At 40.8% G+C, this 23,156-nt stretch overlaps 1 protein-coding gene across 11 annotated transcripts in view; it reads left to right on the forward strand.

Annotated features, from left to right (window-relative positions):
* UTRN (utrophin) overlaps positions 1-23,156 on the forward strand; it is a 507,208-nt gene that overhangs the window by 143,116 nt on the left and 340,936 nt on the right. For 7 of the 11 annotated variants that reach the window (XM_084827754.1, XM_084827752.1, XM_084827759.1 and 4 more), the window contains exons 20-28: positions 931-1,172; positions 1,314-1,494; positions 5,915-6,063; positions 9,032-9,244; positions 14,490-14,600; positions 17,449-17,595; positions 19,295-19,465; positions 21,350-21,529; positions 22,790-22,924. In XM_084827754.1, coding sequence (XP_084683880.1) covers positions 931-1,172; positions 1,314-1,494; positions 5,915-6,063; positions 9,032-9,244; positions 14,490-14,600; positions 17,449-17,595; positions 19,295-19,465; positions 21,350-21,529; positions 22,790-22,924 — 1,529 coding nt within the window. The remainder of the gene's footprint in view (positions 1-930; positions 1,173-1,313; positions 1,495-5,914; positions 6,064-9,031; positions 9,245-14,489; positions 14,601-17,448; positions 17,596-19,294; positions 19,466-21,349; positions 21,530-22,789; positions 22,925-23,156) is intronic. The other 4 variants (XM_084827756.1, XM_084827760.1, XM_084827757.1 and 1 more) reach the window with 1 other exon arrangement.

Here is a 23,156-nt window from a genome sequence, read left to right on the forward strand (position 1 = left end):
TTTTTTTTTAAGTGTTGGCCCTAGCAGGGGTGGGAACGCTGTTTCGGCTTCGCTACAAAATATCCTTTGCTTGGCCACATAATGAGAAGACAGGACACCGTGGAGAAGATGCTGATGCTAGGGAAAGCAGAAGGCAAAAGGAAGAGGGGCCAACCAAGGGCAAGATGGATGGAGGATATTCTGGAGGGGACGGACTCGACCTTGGGGGAGTTGGGCGTGGCGACGGCCGAGAGGAAGCTCTGGCGTGGGCTGGTCCATGAAGTCACGAAGAGTCGGAAGAGACTGACCGAATACACAACAACAAAAGCACTGTATATGATTTTTAGCTAAGCCACTTGTAGGGGCTGATCTTCAGCAACAGAACTGCATCATGTGCCTCCAGAGCATTCTCTGGTATGAATTATTCAAGTGTCTAGGAAGGGGAAAAAATCTCTGTGGGTTTTTTCCCCTGTGGGTTGATGATATCCTTCTGTGTCCATATTGAGGTGGTTCGGACATAATAAGCCATGGTTTTTTTAAGCTGGGAATTACCATTGTACCCATGAGTTCCTTGTTTGCCCTTTGTGTTTTTAGTGTATTTTAAAAAAATTATGCAAAGTGCTATTATGAACTGATGGTTTCCTAGCTTGCTGCTTATCCTTTTCACTTGATAGTTGGGGATAAAGATTTAAACACTTAAAATGAAACAAAGTGTCTGGTAATGTTTCTAAGGTGTGAATATATCTTTTAATGTGGAATGTGGGTGAAGTTAAACTCTTCTATGTGTTACAGCTTGAGAGTAATTGATGGGGAACCCATTATTTCTGTTGGGCCTGATCTTGGGATGGATGGTTATCAGTCTATAAGCTCAGAAGACGAGCAGAGTTTAGAGTAACATTGTGATAGTGAATGCTGCATATGAAAACAAATCTATTTATTTCACTTTTTCAGAAGGACTTCCTACTGAAGATGTAGCAAGTACCCTAGAGAAGCTGTTGGCAGAGTGGAAGGCGGCAGCTTGGCACTTGGAAGAAGTAGCAAGAAAAATACAATGCCAGGATGAAGTAAACATTTATTTTAGCGAATTGGGTGAGCTTGATAACACCGTGAGTGAAAAAGAATTATGGCTGAAAGACAACTTTGCTATATCACCTCAACAGCAACCTTTAACAACTCTAAAGGAGTCGTGTCAGGTAATTTTGTCAAACTTGTTCACTGTTACATACACAAAATGCAATTATATAAATTGATCCCACACTGGTTGTGGTTATTTCTATTGGCTATTGAAACAGTTTTAATGCTTGCATGTGTGTGCATGTACTTAACTTCCACAGAGGGAACTCACTCACCTGTTAAGTCTGACTCCTCAAATCGGACACCTGAAAGCCAAGTGCAAGGCCCTTGCATCCCAGTCTGCAGCTCCAAACTTTGTTGAAGATAGCCTTAACTCTTTGACTGACCGTTTCAGGTCTGCCCAACAGAAACTGGAGGATCTTCTACAGCGGTTGAAGAAAGGTGTGCTTGCATTTAATATGTGTGTCTTTTTTTTTTAACGTCATCTCCTGTTTATCATGCTGTGTTACTACTTTTTGCTAGTACCCAAAGCCTTAGAACTGGGACTGCTTTGTATTCACCTTAGATCTTGGTTGAATCTATGTATAAATCATATAGTTTCACTGAAAGCATGGTGTAGATCTTTTAGCTCCTTATAAAGGAATAAGTATCATTTTAGTTTTCTTCCAAAGACATTTTCTTCAGAAAAGCTTTACCTGGATAGTTGCTTTATGGATGCAAGTTGTTTATGATGCCAAAATTCCAAAGACAGTTTAGAAAAAAAAAATAGAACACACTGAATATGGAGATGTCAGAAATGTAAACCCTTCTTTTGCATTTCTGTAACATCTATATAACATAGAATATTTTTTTAAAAAAATTCAGCATTATTTGTTTCAAGGTTGGGTTGCCAGATTGGTATGCTATTGAGGACTGAAGAAGAGAGAGAATAAATATAACTGTCTAAAATAGTGGGGTTTAGTTTTGTGGCTCTGTTTTTTACTAAATGTGGCGCCTTTAACTTATACTGCAATTGTTTAATTTATCAAGCCATCCAGTATGTTCAAAACACAGGAATTGTCTTCACTTTCATTGTCTTGGATAGAAAGACTTCAGTAAAATTACATTATGATAATCTAATTTATACCCTGCCAGACTGGGTGTCTGCTTCAGGCAACTTAACAGAATCACATACATAAAATATACTACTTTAAATCAGCAATAAACATATAAAATATAAATGTCAATATAACACTCTGGTAAAACCAAAATGTCAAAACAATTACAGTTATAACTACTTAATACTGCGTTAGGTTCCAGACAACTTTTCCATGTTGTTGAAAACCACACCATTTTGTGTGGTTAGTATTTGCCTGTACCTTTTTTACATTGGGTTGAGTCTGTGAACAGAAACTCCTTTTGTTTATGGAACAGAACATTTGGGTCCAGATCATTGTATTTTATTTTATTCACATGTGCCCTTCTTTTCTGTCCTTAATGTGTAGAGTAAAAGATCAACAATTAAGTTGGGTTATATAATACTAAATGAATAAATAAAAGAATTCTACGAACACTTTACAAATGCATGTAACAGATTTTGTAGCCACAAAAAGTAAAAGCAAGCAGTTTAATGCATAAGTAAAGCAAGTAAACATGAAAATACTCAAATATAATAAACACCAAATGTGTTTCAATCATAAATTGGTCATCGGTGGTCTAGTAATATAACATATACATATGGAAAAAATAGAACACTGCTTCTCAACCAAACCTGCCCCCAAAGTAAAACAATCATGTATCAGATAATCGCATAATCAAAAATAAACTCGCCACTCAAAAGGCCACTATTATACCCATGTCAAGGGCAAAGGTAACAAATAATAAAAATCCTTATATCTTCACAATCTGGGAAAAGCATTAAGAGGAGAGGGAATGAAAAATGTAAAGCTGAATTCATTAATATTCCTCCAAAATACAGTGTAGCCACTAACTCGTTCAGGTTGTAAAGGAACACAACAAAGAGTTCAAATACCATTAGAGTCCGGTGGGCAACCCATCTGAGAGTCTTGGTTAACATGGGTATAAATGACTAATACCCTAGGTGTTGCTGCTAATGCTAACTACAATGTCAGTGTTGCTACCCTTAAAGGCTATTCATTTAAAAGGAAAAGGAGAGTAACCAATTTGGAGGAAACATCTAGTCAGTCCACTAACAGAATCATGGTAATATCAGTACCTATCCAAAATTGAAATAAACAAAGCAAGATATGGTTTCAGATGATCACGGGGGAAAAGAAGCCATTGTGGCTCCTCCCCTCACCCCCTCGTGTGCTGCACATGTGACCGTCATTTGCATGACTATCTGGACTGCAGCGCGGGTTGGTGTGTCATCTGAACCCGGTGCGCAGCGCAATGGTGTTGACTCCCTTCCCACCCTACAATGCATGGTGTGAAGTAGGGGTTGTAGGGTGGCTACAAAGCTAACCCCCGCTGTGTTGCGCACCATGTTCGGATGACACTGCATCATGGGGAATTACGTAAATGATGGTTGCGCGTGTGGCATGTGCGGGGATGGGAGGAGAAACCACGATGGCTTCTTTCCCACCGTGATCATCCTAACACCCCCATAATGAAAAAAAAATCAAACGTGAATAACATTTGTAAAAATACGTAACGGCCAATGTGCTTTTTATATTTAAAAGCTACAGATCAGACAGCTTCCTATGGCAAAACTGTCCATAATCTTATTCAATGCATAACCAACAGGTTCTGCATTTAAATTGCCATGAGACTTGGTCTTTAAAATGTAGATCCACTACAGTTCTTTCTGCAGGCGTTTATGATATAGTTGAGGTCCTTTGGCGTTTACCTTTTTAAGGCAGCACAATATCGAATCAGTCTGATTATATTCAGGATCATGAAAATGCTGAACAAGAGGGGCTTGCATCTGCTAGTTTTGTAATACAACTTTTATGCTCATAGATTCTAACCTTTATGATTCCAGTTGTCATACCCACACAGACCTTATTACAAGGGCACAATATAGCATATACTACCCCTTTTGTATTACGGAGAAAGAAATATTGTTATGCATTTTATACGTCAGCTGTGCCCAACTTGGTGCCCTCCAGATGCGTCGGACTGCAACTCCCATCATCTCCAGCCAGCATGACATACTGCCTGGGAATGCTGGAGTTTTAGTCCAACACATCTAGAGGGCGCCAGGTTGGGAAAGACTGTTGTAAATTATACACTAGATTCACAAAACATTTACCAGTAATTAGTGCAAAGACTGCACTGCCTACAGGAAAAGTTACCTCTCACCTCTTCACCTAGTAATGTTCTATCCATAAGAAATTATTTAGGCCTACAAGCCCTATGGACCAGTATATCACTAAGGTTCTCTTCACACTTATATGCAGCAGAGTGTCACCCTGTCTTCTAGGTACATCTTTAAGCAGATAGCAGTGGTTATAGATTGCATCACAGATCTTGCTGGTCTCTTATTTTAGTGGGGCCATTAACCTTTGTGATGTTAGTTGGATGTTAGGTTGCAACAGTGCCCTTCTGTCCCTATTCACGATGTTTTACATGGCCACTTTCAGGAGTTTCAAACTGTATCCTCTCGCATGAAGCTGCATGTAAGAATATCAGTCTGTTTGTGGGAATCGTGTATATTGCTACAGTTTCTGCATAGCCTAAGTATCCATGAGTAGGAAGTGCAGGAGGGTTAATGCTGTACTGTTCAATATAAAATGGTAACTGTCATTACGCAAATTTTCCTTGACATTTTTATATATTTCACATTTCTGCTAAAATTTCCAGCAAGACTAAACATGTATGTTGTGTAGGAGAATTGATTTTATATATTCATACATATTCTTATATATTCATAATTCTTGCTTGCTTTCTGTTTTGATTTTCTGCATAATCTGAGGTTTTAAAAACTTGTAGGAAGGTTTTATTGCTTTAGAACATATGGGTAAAAATAGGCTAGCACTAAATGATAGGAGGCTACATCCACCATTGTGTGAGCAGACTTCCACTTGTGCCAAGGACCTTTCCTATTCTCTCCTTCCCTTGTGTGCCCCCTAAATGTGCTCTGGAGGATCCCTCAACCCTCCAGAGCAGGTTGTGTGTGTACATGTGTGGGCTGCCCTGCTGGCGAATGCTGTTCTGTCAGGAGATGGATGTCACCCATAAACTGCAGTCTTAGTGACACAATAAAGATGAAATGCACAGTTGAGCTTTAAGATAAAAATTGAGAAGCATTTGGTGTATGAGTAGGCGAGTGAAAGGTTTTCCAACTTCTCAGTGTCACAACTTGCATCAGTGAAATCCATAAGGTAATTATGCATTGTGTGAAGTAGTTTGTCTTGTCTGTTCTAAATTTCACTAGATGACTCTGAGTTTATGAGAGATGTAGAAAACCAGTCTGTACTCAGTTTCTCCACACCATGGATTATTTTATAAGACTGTGTCATGTATCCTCTTGTCTTTTTCTAAACTACAATGCCAAAATGTGTTAGTCTTTCATTCTAAGGAAGGGGATATTAATATCTTGAAGCTACTCTCACAGCAATTTTAGATATGTATATGTATAAAGGGTCACCACCTGACAAATGTTCATTCACTTCCATGTTCAATTGGTGGTGTTTCTTGCAATGTGGAGAAACTGCACCAATGCAGTGAGATGCAATGAGGAATGGGGCATCTCCTCTGGGTTACAGCAGAGTTTCCATGAGCATATGGCAATCTCATATATGCAGCTAAAAAGAGACAAAAATAATACGTATATTCTTACTATGTTTCTAAAACAAAAACCCATTGTTCGATTTTTATAAGCAACTTGTTGAGTTGGCTTTATGTTTTTGTTTTAAAGCAGAATTTGAAAGTCAGCCTTCTAAGGATTATTTGGATGCTTTGAAAAAACTGAAGGATGACCTGAATGAATTGGAAAGCAAGGTTCAATCCCTCATGAATACAGTGAATGATTTTAGTAAAGTTGAAAGAGCCTTGCAACAGACAAAGGTATGTTTCCTGTTTGCACTTCAGCAAATTTAAGCGCAGATGCCACTGTGTGCTGGTTTTGCTTCTCCATATCATTATGTTTCAACTAAGCGGGCTACCGGGTTGTACAAAGCGGGTTGTATGCCACTAGAGTGTGGGTAGGGAGAAGGTTTGGTTGGCTTTTCCCACATTTTCAACAGAGTTTTATACATGAAAGCTGCTGCTCAGTAAAATAACTATGATAAGCTAGATGTATAGTAGAAATAGTTGTGGATATTAAAAAAATAGAGAGGCAAAAGTGAGTGATGCATTCAAAATACCTATGTAAAAGTTCCTTTTCCCAACAGCTTATCTAACTAGATAAGAAAGCCCTGGCCCAGGGCCTGTGATTTTCATAATAAGGGACTTGGGCACTCTAAATGTTTCCCTAAAAATGTACCAGTTAAAGGTAACTTTGCTGAACCTGATCTGAAGTCAAAGCTGACAACCATCATAACCACATTCACAAAACTTTTCTCATGAAAACAGGCATATCGATCACATTAGAAAGGCAAGTTGATAGTTATTAAAATATGAGTTACGTATGTGCTTTAATTAGTAGAAAAATGTTTATTAAGTGGTCTGCAGGGACCTCCAGCAGTTTTCAGGTGGTCTGCAGCAAAAACGTTGTAATCTATTCCCGTTGTACTGAGAGGCAGGTGTAAAATAGTTTCCCCGTATGAGCTACCTAAAAATTCTGGTGCCTTCAAAACCCTGGACAGCAGCCCTAATGTTCTGCTATCCCTTTCCTAGCTGAGATGGGTTACTTCCACCCTGTTGGTGGCATTTCCCATTTCCGCCCTGGTTGTTCTACCAAAAATGTGGCTAAAAAGAAACAGTTGGCAAAAGCCAAATTGAACCCAACAGCCATGACCCCAGTTTACTCCTCTGCCCATGTAGGTGTGTTGGTTATATTGCCCGACCTGACAGTAGTTGATTAAGTTGTGAGTGATGCTTTATACAGGGCCAGTTTCTGTCTTTCATCTGAAGCCTCATGGGGTTCAGAAAGCCCAGCTGTCATGGGACTTTGACTTTGAGCCAGTGTGGTGTAGTGGCAAGAATGTTGGACTAGGAGCTGGGAGATCTGGGTTCTAGTCCCCACTTGGCCATGGAAGCTCACTGGGTGACTTTGAGCCAGTCACAGACTCTCAGCCCAACCCACCTCACAGGGTTGTTGTTGTGAGGATAAAATGGAGAGGAGGAGGATAATGTCAGCCGCCTTGGGTTCCTTGCAAGAGGAAAAAAGGCGGGGTATAAATGAAATAAATAAATAAATAAATAAATAAAACCAGACCCAAAGCCTTGCTGAGTAAGGCCAAAGCAGCATGCATATTCCTCCAGCTCTCCATAACCTTCTCCTTCCCAGCAGGCATTGCTGTGGAGTAGATGCCCAATGTTTTTTTTTCTTCTGAGGCAACTTACAGGACTGTTGGACAAAAGGTTATATAACAACCTTCACATGAAACTGCGTTCTTGCTTTCTTCCACTTTCCCTTTTATGTAGGTCTACAAAGTTCTTCTGCTTATTATGAACCAAAGGCAGTATCCAACAAGACCATTGCACAAGCGGTCCCTCCTGATGATTTCGTTGCACAGGCGGCCCGTCCTGCTGAATCCATTGTGCAAATGGGATGCACCGCTTGCGCAGTGGAGTTTGAACCCTTCCTGTAGGAAGCTCTGAAATCAGCAGAAATGGTAGTTTCTAGATTTGGACAGGCTGGCAGATCTCCCTTATGCAAACTCCACCAACCTGCCTCATTCCAGAAATGAGTGTTTCTGCTTGATTCTGGTTGATCCTCAAAGCGCGAAATCTCCATTGCACAAGTGGTGGGTCTTGCTTGCCGAAGGGAATTGGTGGGGGTGCAGCACCCCATTGGATACTACCCAAAGAAAGGAAGACTGTGCATCAGTTGGGAATCAATTTTTTTCTTTACACATCAACATCCCATCAACGCTCTTCTCTCATGTCCAAATGCTTTTCTGTGTATTTCAGTCTCTTCCCCCTGTGATTTGTTCCCAAAACATAGATCACTTCCATATTGAACCTATTGTTGTTATTAAAAATATTTCTAGGCCATTCCTTATGTCCTCATCATAATTTGGCGTAATGGTTGGGTGAGGTTTAAATTTGGGGAAATGAAAGTGGATTATCTGGAAGAGTTGTAGGGCATCAGGATTGATTTTTCCAATACCTTTCCCTCTCAAGGTAGAGTTGTACCATGGTGCCCTTGTTCATATCCCGTTGATGGGAATGCGTGTCTCTTTGTGCTGGTGGCAGGATGAGGTAGTGGATAGATGGGTGAGATGTGTCTCAAGAGTTTCATATTACATACTCCTGTCCTAAAACATCAACATACAAATCAGGATTTTGAATTTATCCACATAAAAAACCTTGTGGTTTTGGAAACTATATAGGAACAAATCCCATTTTGGGATAGACAACATTCTGGGGTGACACAGGCCATATCGATTACTATATTCCTACATTTTCCTTGTTTGTAATAAGGCCCTTCTCAGTGGTGAAATCCCACTTACGGAGTAAACTCCCCAAAGAGGTTTGCCTGGCACCTACATTGTTATCTTTCATTGCCAGGCAAAACCCTTTATTTTCTCCCAAGCATTTTAGAGACCTAATTTTAGGATATTATGGCTGTTTTATCGATTCCTGTGCTGTTTATTGTTTTGCATTATATTGTATTTTATTATTTTAAATGTTTGCATTGTATTTTATATTTTAACTGTGTTTTAAATTGGCATTTTAGCTTTTTTTTTTTAATCTGGTTGTAATCCACCAAGAAAACGTTAATTATTGGGCGGATTAGAAATGTAGTAAATCAATAAATAAATGTGTAATATGTACAACTAAAGATATTATATACCATATAGACCATGGGACTACTACTACTTGTGTAAAAGTGAAATGCATTTTTTGTTTAACCCTTTCCCTGCAGACAGTTTATGAAACTCTGGAAAATCAGAAAAGCATGGTAGATAAACTTGCTGCAGAAACACAGGTCTTAGAGAAGCATATTCCAGATGAAAAATCAAAGCTGTACAAGCAAGAATTCAAATGTCTGCAGGGATACAGGGATAAGTTAAAGCTGAAGATTTCTAAAGATGTTCACCTACTTGAAGAAATTATTTCCAAACTGAGAATATTTGAGGTAAACATATGAGTGCTTATGTTTATTTAAATCCTACCTAGTTTTCCCCAGGGGCCGCGGTGGCTTAGTGGTTAAGACGCTGAACTGCAGACTGGAAAGTTGGCAGGTCAGCAGTTCGAGACCCGAGTGCTGCGTGAGGGAGTGAGCTCCCGTCTTCAGTCCCAGCTCCTGCCAACCTAGCAGTTCGAAAGCAAGAAATTGCAAGTAAATAAATAGGTACTGCCTCAGCGGGAAAGGTAACAGCGTTCCGTGCACCTCGGTGTTCAGTCATGCCGGCCACATGACCACAGAAGCGTCATCGGACAGCGCTGGCTCCTCGGCTTAGAAACGGGGATGAGCACCGCACCCTAGAGTCGGACACGACTGGTTGGGGACACCTTTACCTTTACCTTTTTAGTTTTCCCCATCTCCAAATTAGTTTATGTGCTTCAGCAGGTTGTAATCTTTGTCACTGTGAAGTAATTCCCAAATGCTGTGATGACAATTGCTTGGGTCAGTCACTCTGCTACCAGAACAGAGTATATGGTCTAGAGCGGGACGAGAAGACAAAGCACCCTCTGGATTTGGGATATCAGAAATAAAAACTATGTAGGAGTAAAAACTGGCTTGGCAGCTCACCTTATAAGAGACTTGGGATCCATACTTTTTATGCCTAACTGGCAGGAGATATTGCTGTTTAGTGCCCACAATATTCTTGGCTAAACTTCATGTATTAAATTTCTGTAACGTCTTTCACAAATGTACTTGTCGTTTTTCATAATAAGATTAAAGTTAATGTGAAGTGTGTTCAATTGTTTCCAACTAACACTTAATTGAAAAAACGGAGTTTGATTTATTACCCTAAAATATTTATTTCCCACATGGTGGTTTTGTTTTCTCTGGAATGGCTATGGGCATTATCTACAGAGCCTGTCACATGGTTATAGTGTGAGAGAGATGATTAATGGACTGGAGCAAGGTTAATAGGGTAAAGGCAAGGCAGGGCTCTGGGAGCTGGTGCACAGACATTGCTCCAGCATTCTGTGCTTAGAATGGAAGGCTGCAGGCCATCGGTTCTATCTGAGGGATGGTCTCCTCATTAGTAGAGCCCTGCTCACCAGTACATCTTTAGTCACAAGGAGTCCTTGTTCCTCAGGAGGACACTCCTGTATCTGGTAGCCAGCTGGGCCTGCACCATTAGGCACTTGCGCTCCCTGTGGTATCAAGGTGGTCCCTTGGCATCTGCCTTTGAGTCTGAGAGGGGGCTAAGTATGTCTTGAGGGGAAGGTAGGATGGCCATCTCCCCCAAGAGCCCAGGGTTCCCCTGATCAGCCTCAACGTTGCTCAGCACAGACCGCTCCTCTGCGATGTCGGCTTGGGGGACTCCAGATCATCCTCGGAAGAGAAGTCCTCCAGAGGCAGTATTGAGAGGGGCAGGATGACTCAAGAAATGTTTTGTGAGGATGGGGGAAAGGGTGGCATGTTTGAATGCAGTATATATTCAGTCAGGGCCAGAAATATTGGAACAAGGATAACTGTTTTGGCAGTTGGCCTCCATACACCACCACATTGAAGTTGAAAGGAAACACACCCAGATGGGAGCGAAGTCAGGACTTTCAGCTGTAATTCAAGGGGTTTGACAAAAGTGGGGCACTAGCCATTCAGGAAGTACAGCCAATGGCATGCACACACACCCATTGTTGGTGGCTCATAAGTAATGGAACAAATGGCTGACAAGCAGCTGCATGGCCAGGTGTGGCCTGTTTCCTGGGTACTCCATGACCAATCAAGCAGATCAAAGGCCTGGAGCTAGTTCTGAGTGTTACATTTGCATTTGGTAGCTGTTCACTGGAACTCCCAACATGAGGTCCATGCGAGTGAAGGAGGCCATCATTAGGCTGAGGAAACAAAATAATCAGAGAGATAGCAGAAACAGTGGGAGTGGCCAACACAACCGTTTGGAACATCCTGAAAAAGAAGGAATTAACTGGCAAGCTCAGCAACAGCAAAAGGCCTGGAAGACCACAGAAGACAACTAAAGTGGTTAAGTGGATGACCACAGAATTCTGCTCACGGTGAAGAGGAACCCTTTCACAACATCTAGCCAGGTCAAGAACGCTCTTGCGGAGGTAGGCATGTCATTGTCAACATCTACAGTCAAGAGACAGCTTTATGAATGTAAATACAGAGGCTTCACAACAAGGTGCAAACCACTGGTAACGCTCAAGAACAGAAAGGCCAGGTTAGCCTTTGCCAGCAAACACCTAAAAAAGCCTGCCCGGTTCTGGAAGAAGATTCTTTGGACTGATGAAACCAAGATTAACTTGTACCAGAATGATGGGAAAAGTATGGAGAAGTTCATGATCCACATCATCTGTCAAACATGGTGGAGGCAGTGTTATGGCATGGGCATGTATGGCTGCCAATGGAACCGGTTCACTGGTGTTTATTGATGACCTGACTGCTGAGAAAAGCAGCAGGATGAATTCTGCAGTGTATAGGGCTATACTTTCTGCTCATATTCAGCCGAATGCTGCCAAACTGATAGGACACCACTTCATATTGCAGATGGATAATGACCCAAAACATACAGCAAAAGCTACCCAAGAGTTTCTGAAGGCAAAGAAGTGGGATGTTCTTCAATGGCCAAGTCAGTCACCTGATCTCAACCCAATAGAGCATGCTTTTCACTTACTGAGGACAAGATTGAAGGCAGAAAGACCCACAAATAAGCAGCAGCTGAAGGCAGCTGCAGTAAAGGCCTGGCAAAGCATCTTGAGGGAGGAAACGCAGCATTTGGTCATGTCCATGGGATCCAGACTTCAGGCAGTCATTGACTGCAAAGGATTTTCATCTAGGTATTAAAGGCGGTCCTTAAGTTTGAAATGAGGTTGGCTTGTTCCATTACTTATGAGCCAGCAACGATGGGTGTGTGTGTATGCCACTGGCTGTGCTTCCTGAATGGTTAGTGCCCCATTTTTGTCAAACCCTTGAATTACAGCTGAAAGTCCTGACTTCGCTCCCATCTGGTTGTGTTTCCTTTCAACTTCAATGTGGTGGTGTACAGAGGCCAACTGCCAAAACAGTTATCCTTGTTCCGATATTTCTGGCCCTGACTGTATGTATCCAAAGGAGAAAGCTAAGTTAATAGGATAAAGTCAGAGGAGATGGCAACTAGGAGGGAATAGGATAAAGGGGGTATATCCACCACCCCCTTGTTATGATCAGATCACTATCTGGTGATGTTGGACTTCTCGGTTCCACAACCCCTCCGCAAGGGTGGAGGACCCATTAAAATGGTCTGCCCCAGGCGTCTTATGGATCCGAATGGATTCCTGAATGCACTTGGGGATTCTCTGCAACATGCAAATGGCCACTCGGTCGAGACCCCAGTTGGTGGGTGGAATGCCACAATCACTGGGGCATTAGATCAGGTGGCTGTGAAGCACCCTCTCCCCCTGAACACTGCTCGGACTGCACCATGGTTCAATCCGCAGTTACAGGCCTGAAACAGGAGGTGAGATGGCTAGAGCGCCGGTGGCCTATCTTAAGGAGCGCCTCCAGCAACACCAGACAGGCCGCTTAACAAGATCAGCCTCGGATGGCCTTCTCTCTGTCCCATCAGCCAGGACAACTAGGCTGGTGAGGATGAGGGAGAGAGCCTTCTCTGTGGTGGCTCCCACTCCGTGGAACTCCCTCCCTAGGGAACTCCGCCGTGCCCCCTCTTTAATGAGCTTCCACCATGCATTAAAAACATGGTTGTTCAGGCAGGCTTTTGGGGTGGGTTAGGGTATTTTTAGAAATATGATGTTTTAATGTAGAATTTTATTGTTTTAAAACTGTTTGTATTGCTGTACATCACCCAGAGTGGCCGGATGACAGGCCAGATGGGTGATTAAGAAATTTAATAAATAAAATAAAAAATTAAACTGGTAAAGTGCCTTGTAAATGTTAAGTGATATATAAATAGTATTTCTACTGAAGAATCTCTCACTACTCTATTCTACAGGTCAGAGTATATCTTGATCAGCCTGTAGCAAATATCTTTGGGGCTATTGTGTATTCAGTCTGTTTTGGAAGCTTTTTCATAGGCCATACAAATCAGCTGAAAAAAATACCAAAAGCTGGAGGAAGAACAAAAGAATGTCAAGAATCTGGACATAAATTGCTCCTCTGAATAAGTACAATAGGGACTTTCAACACCCAGAACACATGTCCTTTAAGATGGCAGTATATGTTTGCATGAATAGCGAAGAACAGAAAGCATCACTGAAATGAAAAAGCATAACTGAATTCTGGCTGTGATATTTCTAAAATCATTGAAGCAGATTGTATAGCTTGGCCTAAAATAGAACAGAGTTTAATTCCAACTCTGAACTCTGCCAAATGTAATGGTCTCCAGTCTGTTCTCATCCTCCTTGACCTCTCCACTGCTTTTGATACAATTGATCAGCCTCTTCTAGTTCTCTTCCTTCCAATGTAATTGATCTTTCAGGGTTGGTCTTCTCCCTTGGGGTCTCTCAGGGTTATTTTCAGCTCTTTCTTCTCTTTTCATGCACTGTCCCTGGGTTACCCCCTCAAATCCCATGGATTTCTGTACTACTTGTATTCTGATGACACCCAACTCTACCTTCCTCACCTTAAGTTTCCCCCTTCATTTAATCCCATATGAATTTTTCACTTTTCTACTCCTCCTTAGACATTTCCATAGTCTCCTACTGTTATCTCTTGGGGCAGGGGCTTCTATTTTTGCGGCTGTTCTGAAATCAGTATGCCATTAATAGTACTGTAGTAGTAGTAGTAGTAGTAGTAACGAAATACAAGTATTGGATCTATGATTATAGGTCAGATTATGTGGACAATATAAAATTATGCTTTAGGGCCTGAAGTTAAGGTTACAAGCTTTTTGATTATTGCTAAACATGGTGCCATCTTCAAGGTGCATGAAATCCTTCCAACCCTTGTTCTGTGTTGATACAGGAGTCTAGAAGGTCATAACCCTCCAACAAGCTTCCTATGGGCTGTATTCCTGTTCCTTGAGTGTATAGACCATGCCTCCAATATTTGGCTTTTTAATGTTTGTTTAACTGGGGTTTTGGTTAGCAAATGTTCACATCAGCCTGAAGAACATAATATGAGCAAGTAGGGATCAGTATTATATGTAGTGCTTTTCTCTCGTTGGTGGCAAATACCTTTTGAAAAGCTGTAGTTCTGGGTTGTTCATCACAGTTCATAATAATTCTCAACTTTGCTGTGTTGTATTCAGGCTGATTTAAAACTGGTACAAAGATGGTTGGATGGTGTAAAAGACTTAATGAAAGAACAAGCCATTCAAAGGGATCCTGAAGGTCTTCAGAGACAGCTTGATCAATGTATGGTAAGACTTGCTAATGTACAAGGGTGTTGCTTCTTCACCTTGACCTTGTGTTTATTCTGTGGCTATTTCCAAGCATTGTATAGAGCAGGGGTACAGAATGTTGTTGGACTGCAACTCCCATCAGCCCTACGCAGCATAGTTTGTGGTAAGGAGTGAGGGGAAGTTGTAGTCCCACAACATTTGGAGGGCCTCTCTCCCTGGTATAGAGCATCCCATGAGGCTTCTGTTATGGAGAAGCTCTGCCTCTCTGCCATTTCAGTATACTTCTAATTCTTTGACTCCAGAAACCTCCATCTTGCTGAGGAAGTGTATGTGAACTTGGACGTATAGAGCAATAAAGCAGGTGCACATGGACTGTGTTCTTTTGGGATCTCCACTCCTATGGAATGTTCATAGGACCTGTGGAATATGCAGAGGCCTTTGTCCTGCCCAGTCCCTAACCCAAACAAGCCATCCTAGGTATGCATCCTAAGTTTCTCTCTGGCCATCCAGAGAGAAAATTCCATGCCAAAGCACTGTCACCACTGAAAGACACATTAACATTCATTAGTATCTGTTAAAGTTAAGGACCTACACAGAGAGTTTGCACGTGGGCCTCCTCCTTTGCGTTCTGCATTTTGCACTCGCTACCCATGGCAAGCCCAGTGGTATCCTAGATATCCCCTCACCCTTCTTTTGTTCTTAGGGAAAAACGCCTTTCTCTAGAACAAGGTCTTTTAAAAGGCATTATTTCCAGTCAGAACTCAGTGTGTGTTACTGCAGCAGTTCAGGCTACCCCCTCCAGAATTCCTTGTTCATATCCCATAGTCAGCTTTCCTCTGCCATCTTCCATCCTACCTCCCTGCATTTTCTTCCCCCTTCAGCTGTTTTTATTACTTTGTACTCTGAATGTTAGGGATCCAGGGGACCTAGCAAGGCAATGGCAGCCTTTGAATCACCATCATCTTTTTCCTGTGCTCTTAACAGACTGTACTTTCAGGGCTTAGTGATCCATAAAGGTAAAGAATCAGTCCTTATAACGCTGGGTTTCTGACCACAAAACAAATTTACAGATCATAGCAGATACTGAATAGTTCCCCTTCTATCCTCTTCACCTTATAATAGTTAAAAGCTGCATTTAATCTTTTTTCACTTTAATCTTTCCTTCCTTCTCCCCACTTATGCCAATAAGATTTACCCATGTCTCTAGGGTTGTTATCTGCATTCAGGTCCCTATCACCATTTCAGTTAGACCCCTCATGAATGCAAACCCTTGTGCCTTCCTATCTTTGTTTGGAGCAGCCTCTCCTCTTTCTCCCTTCTAAACCTCCTGCATGCTGCTTTGTTTCAGTCTTTCTCTTTACCCCAAGACTCCTCCATGGCATTAACTAAAAAGTTGCCAATCCTGTCTGCATGCTGCCTATGTATATACTCCTTTGAATTGTGTAATAAGCTATATAATAGACTATTCTACTCTTTGATCTGGTCTCAATGCTAATGCCCCATCTTAGAGAGCCCAGTTTTAGGTTTGTGCTTTTTCCCAATTGGGCATTCCAGTTCCTGTTGCTGTGCTCCATGACTCTAGGTTAAAGATCTTATTAATATGTGTTCCTCACGCACACATGACCATTGCATGTGAGGGCATGAAAACATAGTAACACTTCCCTCAAACAACAAAGACAAAGTTAAGTAGTGTGTGGTTACATTCCTTTGATCGGTGATAGCATGGTAAGTACTTGCACTTTTTGAACCTTAATTCAATTTTTTTAATAAGCTGTTAAAATACTTGAATATTTACAACTTTCATATGGATGCTAAAATTGATTCATGTTATAAATGAAGGGCTGTTACAGAGAAAGGTGTGGTTATAATCCTAAAGAATCTGATAATGATCTTCAGAAAACCCTAGAAATTAGTGGTTGCTTGTCCCATGTAGGAACGCAGAACTATGTACTGTAGTATAGAGTTTATCCAAACTTGGTATGTTTTGACTTTTTGATCAAGCTGTGGCATTTCAATCAACTGGCCATATTTATACTATTTTATATTTGTTCTTTGAATGTTTTAATGTGAAGATTAAAACTATCTTTATAATTAACCCCACCCTCCAACAATCAGGTGATCTACCCAAACTCTGGTGCCTGCTGCTCCAGTAAAAAACAAACTGCACAACAAGCTGCACCGGTAGTTGCAGTTGGTGGGAGGAAGAATGTAGTGGTACTAAGATTATTAACATTGGCCACATTTTGAAAAAGGTAACCTAAAACATGTAGTTACAGTTTTACTAAAACATGAAAGCACTGCACTGAAGTATGAGGTGTTAACACTCCCATTGTGTTTAACTGAAGCTGTTATGGCTGGTATGGAAAAGCTCCCCACTTCATAATCCAAACCAGTTTCGAAAGTCCCTCCACTTTCTAAAGTAGTTTGCCCTCTGACATGTGGGTCTACTATTTAAGAAACACAACACCAAAGCCCCTTTTGGACACAGGTAAATAGTTGTATAATTCTTTGGATCCCAGCCAGCGTGGTAGCTATGAAATGTTTAGTTGACAATTTATCCCTAGATAACAGGGATAGAACCAGTGCAACTTTCACACCCTATTTATTGGCCTGGACTATTTCAGACCATTCCTGAAATAGAGACATTGGTCAAAATCCAGAAACAGGTAATTCCATGACTTCAGCAGCTCACTATATAAAATGAGAAACTGATTTTGCATGTTGAGAGTTTAACAAGCCATTTCTAGTGTAATATTTGGAGCGTGGTGTGTGTGTGTGTGTGTGTTGGGGAGTGTTTACTGTACAAAGGAAAAAAGAAAAACCCTTAGAAGTAGTTATTTAAATGTTTTCTCTTCTTTCTGATCAGCTGTTTGTTATTGAAATGGAAAACACTGAGTTGTCTTTAAAAGAGATGAAAGAAATAGATTCTGCTTTAAGAGGTCAGCCTGTTAATGCCTGGGTAAAATCGAAGCTGACAGATGTCCAGTCACAGTGGGAAAAACTCAGTAAGCAGGTTAGTTACTGCTAGTATTACTTTTTATTTGCATTATCTTATCTGTCACTCTGTATTCATGGTACTAGCTTCATTGTGTACATTGCATGAATAGAGCTTGCTAAGCATGTAATAACAGGTGGACTTATACTACTTTGTTTATTTTATATATATATTTATTTTATATATAAAAATGCCCATGTTCCTGTTTCCATTCACATCTGAAAAAAGATCTGCTTGCTTTCCAAAAAGAAACTTGCCCATTCACATTAAGATGATTTCTTCAGTGATGATTGTATTGAACATTATATGGAGAAAACCAGAAAGTTACCCTGTGTACGTGTGGCATTCCTTTCAATTAAGGATCATTCGGAAGGAGTGTCTCCTGCATCACAGCCTAAATTTTATTTTTAGGTACAATATGTGTTTATGAATTATTTTATACCCTGTTCCCTTCTTGGTTACACTGCTGGGCAAATGCAAGAGGGTCAGAGAATCAGTAAAAGTTGAAAGGAATTGTTTGTAAATCTACATAGCATGTTTCAGCTAGGTTTCCATTCCTGGGTGGCCATTTCATCTGGGTTTCCCTTCTAGTAAACCAATGCTGTCTTTCCCCAGCCACTGATAGTTTTTAGGCCTTGCATGGCAACATTGACTACCCAGGCAAAAGACAAACTGAGTTTTTGACCAACTAGAATGGCAGATTAGGTTGGCCATTTTTGTTGGTAGAAGAGTGCTTGTTTAATTGGTTGCCCTGACAGTCAACACTGAAACAATCTGAACATTGTGGGTAATGCTGTGGATTATATGGACAACGCTCAGTCCATATAATCTGAAATTTAACTCCTTATCGCTTTCTCATCCTACCCCAATTTTTTTATGAGCCATCCTTAACAACTTAGGCCTTTCAGCTAGTGTTTACCATCCTTCAGTCTAGGGCTGTAGGCAGTACTTGTGGACTCATATTCATTCAGGGGAGGATGCACATTAGAACCTCCTGCCACTTGCTATGGGCTCATATTTTAAGTAATGTGTTATTTTGCTTGAAGTTAGCAGGAGCCTAAACAGCTGAAGCAAAAGTCTTTGCTGTGGAATCACTGTCATCAACACACTAGATTCATATTCTAGAGATGTGTATCCATAGACAGGGTGGTAGGCGGCAGTATTGCAACCAAAACTCTCCCCACGACCTGAGTTCGATTCCAGCAGAAGCTGGTTTTCAGATAGCCAGTTCAGGTCGACTCAGCCCTCCATCCTTCCGAGGTCAGTAAAATGAGTACCCAGCTTGCTGGGGGAAAGGTGGTCACGACTGGGGAAGGCAATGGCAAACCACCCCGCTATAGTCTGCCATGAAAATGCCAGCACAAGCGGCGTCCCTCTAGGGGTCAGTAATGACCCGGTGCTTGCACAGGAGGAACCTTTCCTTTCCATAGCTATAATGCTGTATGGTTAAAAATAAGAAAATTCAATTGCATCTGTGAGTTCCGATAACCTATAATGAAAGTTCTTGCTTTGTAACCATAGCAACAGTATGGCCAAGATAATTTCTGCTTTTTTTTAAAGTGCCAAATGGAATCATTATCTAAAAAGTAAGCTGCTGAAACTTTCAGCACTCTGATACCCATATTTTTTCCCTGCATCAGTGCTAAGACACCCTTCAAATGATGCAAGCAGAGCTTAATAATACAATTCCCTTTATGTTTTTTGGTTGAATTGCTAGATCATTAGTCAGAAAAATCAATTATCTGAAAGTCAAGAAAAAGCTGTAAACCTCAAAAAGGATTTAGCAGAGATGCAAGAATGGATGGCACAGGCTGAAGAGGAATATTTGGAGAGAGATTTTGAATACAAGAGTCCAGATGAGCTGGAAAATGCTGTGGAGGAAATGAAGGTCAGAAATACTAGAAAAGCTTGATTGAATAAGAAAGTATGTGGTCACTGAGCTCAAGTGTATATAGGCCATTGTTAAACAAGTAATTACTTTCTGAAAATATTTTTGGGTTTTCAGAATATAATGTTTTTTTTTTTTAATGTTCGCTCAGTATTAGAATAATGGGAATTTTTAAAGTCCTGGGTATCCATCCTAATTGTCCTTAGAAACTCAATGAAAATGAGAGAAGGGGGAAAAGGCAACTTAGGTTTAACAAAAATAATGTTTTATAAGGCTTTTTAAAAAGGCAAATATGCACCTGGGTGTTTAACGATATCTAAACATTTTAGGCTAAGGAGAAATGGGACTTGAATTTGGCATACTGGAATTAGAAGACACCTAGATCCTGTTTTATCTGGTACCATGTATTGGCCAGATCAGCTCGAGATACTGCTAGATGATGAGCAAGGACTGGAAGAAACAGAAATTATAACTCTTGTTATATGATGGGGTTAGGCAGGTTCAGGGATTGAAACTATTCAGGGTAGCTTACATTACAGAGTGCTGAGGTGAATGCTGAATGACGAGATTTAGGGCACAATCCTATGCATGTTTAGACTGAAAAAAGTCCTACAACTCCCAGCTGGAGAATGCGGGAAGCTGTAGGATGTTTTGCTATCTAAACATGCATAGGATTGCATCCTTAATGAGGGAACTTTGTACTCTGAAAGTATGAAACACAGTATGAAAGTAGGGAACACAGAGCTGTTATGCCTTTTTACTTCACCATCATCACCACCACTACTGCTGACCTTGCCTGGTATAATTCCATTTATGTTTGCATCTTAATCTAGTTTTTGGCAGATTTTTTTTTTAATTGTAGTGTCATGGTGGTAATTCAGCACTGGTGAGAGAACTGGAAATAAAGCGTGACCTGGGAGGGCAAACCCAACCAACATATTTCATTTGAATTGCTTAAAAATGTTCTGAATGTAAAGAAAGCCAGCTTTTTCCTGTGTTTGTACGTTTTCTGCAATGCTGTTATAACAATGCTTTGGCCGGTATTAACTGAAATCTCAAAGTCTGGCCATCAAGTCATGTTAAAGGAATAATTCTTTACACATTAAAAAGTGTGGCATCACACCTGATGATGATTTTGAGATGAATGCCAGGACTATTGTTGGCAATTCCAGATTATTATTATTATTTTTTAAATAGACTTCGGCTATACAGAAGCTTTTGAAATAGACTCTAGTCCATGAAAGCTTATGCTATAATATTTTTGTTAGCCATGAAGGGTGCTACAAGACTCTTTTGTTGTTTTAGAAACAATGAAATTTGACAGTATAACGAGCTTTGGTTTTTTATATCTCAGTGTTTAGAGACATTTTAGAGTAAAGTTCTCTTGGTTGTAGAGAAAATGGTTGAAAGTAAAACTGCAGAATTCTAAGAACTCTGAAAGCCATACAAAGCTCTAGAGCCAGCTGGTATAATGGCTAAGCTGTTGTTCTAGATATGGGGGACTTGGACTCAAAAACCTACTCGGCAATAAATCAGCCCTGGATTGAGTCTGTATTTTAGTCTAACATCACAGTGTAAGTGTTATGAGAATAAAATAGGATAATCCCAGTGTATGTCATCCCGTGCTCCTGGGAGGAAGGGCAGATCCAAATGTGATCAATAATACTTGAGTGCTTCAAGTGAGGCTTCATGGAGCCCATGGATTGCGTTCCTGCCCACTCCATAATTATATGATATTGAAAGTTCATTTTAATTGGAGTAATTTAATTATATGTGGAATCCTTCATTTATAAAGGCTACAATAGCCTTCATTTATAAAGGTTAAGAAAGGCCAAGACCTTGCAATTAGGTTCAGCTTGGTCAGTATTCGCTTTCTTTGAGCAGAGAGCAAAGGAGGATGTGCTGCAGAAAGAAGTGCGGGTGAAAATTATGAAAGACAGCATCAAGATGTTAGCTGCTAAACTGCCATCTGGTGGTCAGGACTTAACAACTGAGCTTAACCTTGTATTGGAGAATTACCAGCTACTCTGCAACAGGATCCGGGGGAAATGTCACACACTGGAGGTATGGTCCATAGTCTAGATTCTCCACCCCCTACTTATTATACCTGTGGGGCATAAGTGCAAGGCAAAAGGAAATTTCCCAGTGCTAAACCTAATAGCCTACGCTATTAGAGCCCGCGTGGGGTAGTGCTGAGAGTGTTGGACCAGGAGTCGGGAGATCCGGGTTCTAGTCCCCACTCAGCCATGGAAGCTCACTGGGTAACTTTGGGCCAGTCACAGGCTCTCAGCTTCAGAAACATTTAATTATTTCGTTTGCTTCTGTTAATTTTAAAACTATCGCCTAAGGCTGACCTTTCGACAGAAATGGTCTAAGGCTACTGTTTGTACTGCCCACCTCTTGCACTGGTTGAAATCAGTTCACAGCAGTGGCTCTAACATTGGCAAGAATCAGCATATTTCTGTGATCTGTTGGGCAACAAAAAATACTAGTGTATCATTGAATAGCCAAAGAGAAATACACGAGGAAGTATATTTAATGTGACCATAATTTCTCTATTATTTGATACATGGAGTTGGATGTAATCATGTATACATTTAGAAGCTTTCTTATTTGCAGTCATCCCTCCACATCTCCCTAGATAGTCATGATACATCAGTAGTCATTAGTGGAACATATTGGCCAACTGTGGACAATCAGATGAAGGAGTATTTTGTCCTTGGCATGCACCCCTTTTATTCATCTCTTTATGTGAGCCGAGACTAAACCAGGAAGTTTCTAATCATAGTTTCCCATTTTGTCCGAACTATGGTTACCAGCTTCAGAACTAGCCAGGGTCTTAAACTAACTGCAGACTGTGGTTCAAGATGGTTAGTTAGAAGCTTCCTGGTTTAATTGTGCCTTCTGCAAAGTGAGGAGCAAAAGGGCTGTGTGTGCAGACAAAATGCTGCTTAATACTATTGCTCGTTAAGGTGGTATATGATCGTCTTAAAATGGGCCACAGTGAGCAATAAAGAGCAGGGTCTGTCTTGTGGCCCTCACACCACTTAAGGAAAGTGGGCATGGGAGTTGTAGGAGGTAGACAGGCGCTGGAACAGGCGAGGAGATTGGGCTACAGATAAATTGCTGGGCATCCCATTAATGGGCAGGAATTTGTGGACTATATGCAGACGTTAATGAAGGTTTCCATAGTTGACAAGCAACACTAGAGTACCAGCTCAGTACTGGGGAAATATGTGTCTCACTAGACTGAGAAGGTATCTCTCTGAAATGTAATGAGGTTGCATAAACATCTCTCTTTTGAAATGTAACCTTTACCTTCAGGAAGTTTGGTCTTGCTGGATCGAACTGCTGCACTATCTGGACCTAGAAACAACCTGGCTAAATACTTTGGAGGAGAGGATGAAAAGTACAGAGAACTTACCAGATAAAGTGGATGCCGTCAATGAAGCCCTTGAGGTAACGTGGAATAAAATTAAGTTTACATACAAGAGTATGTAGCAAGTGTACCTGGATATATTTTTTTAAAAGAACAGATATTTTTCCTGCTACGTTTAAAGATAGGATAATTGCAATGATAATAAATAAATGGCTTATCTTATCCTTTATAATAGTTAACTTTTGTAAATAAAGATATTGCTGCTTTGCAGCAGGGATCAGCACACCCGGAGTGCAATGGATGAGCCTCACC

Source organism: Heloderma suspectum, chromosome 1 (assembly GCF_057233095.1).
Source record: "Heloderma suspectum isolate Gila_16-S chromosome 1, 16-S_ref, whole genome shotgun sequence".
Taxonomy (NCBI): Eukaryota; Metazoa; Chordata; class Lepidosauria; order Squamata; family Helodermatidae; genus Heloderma; species Heloderma suspectum.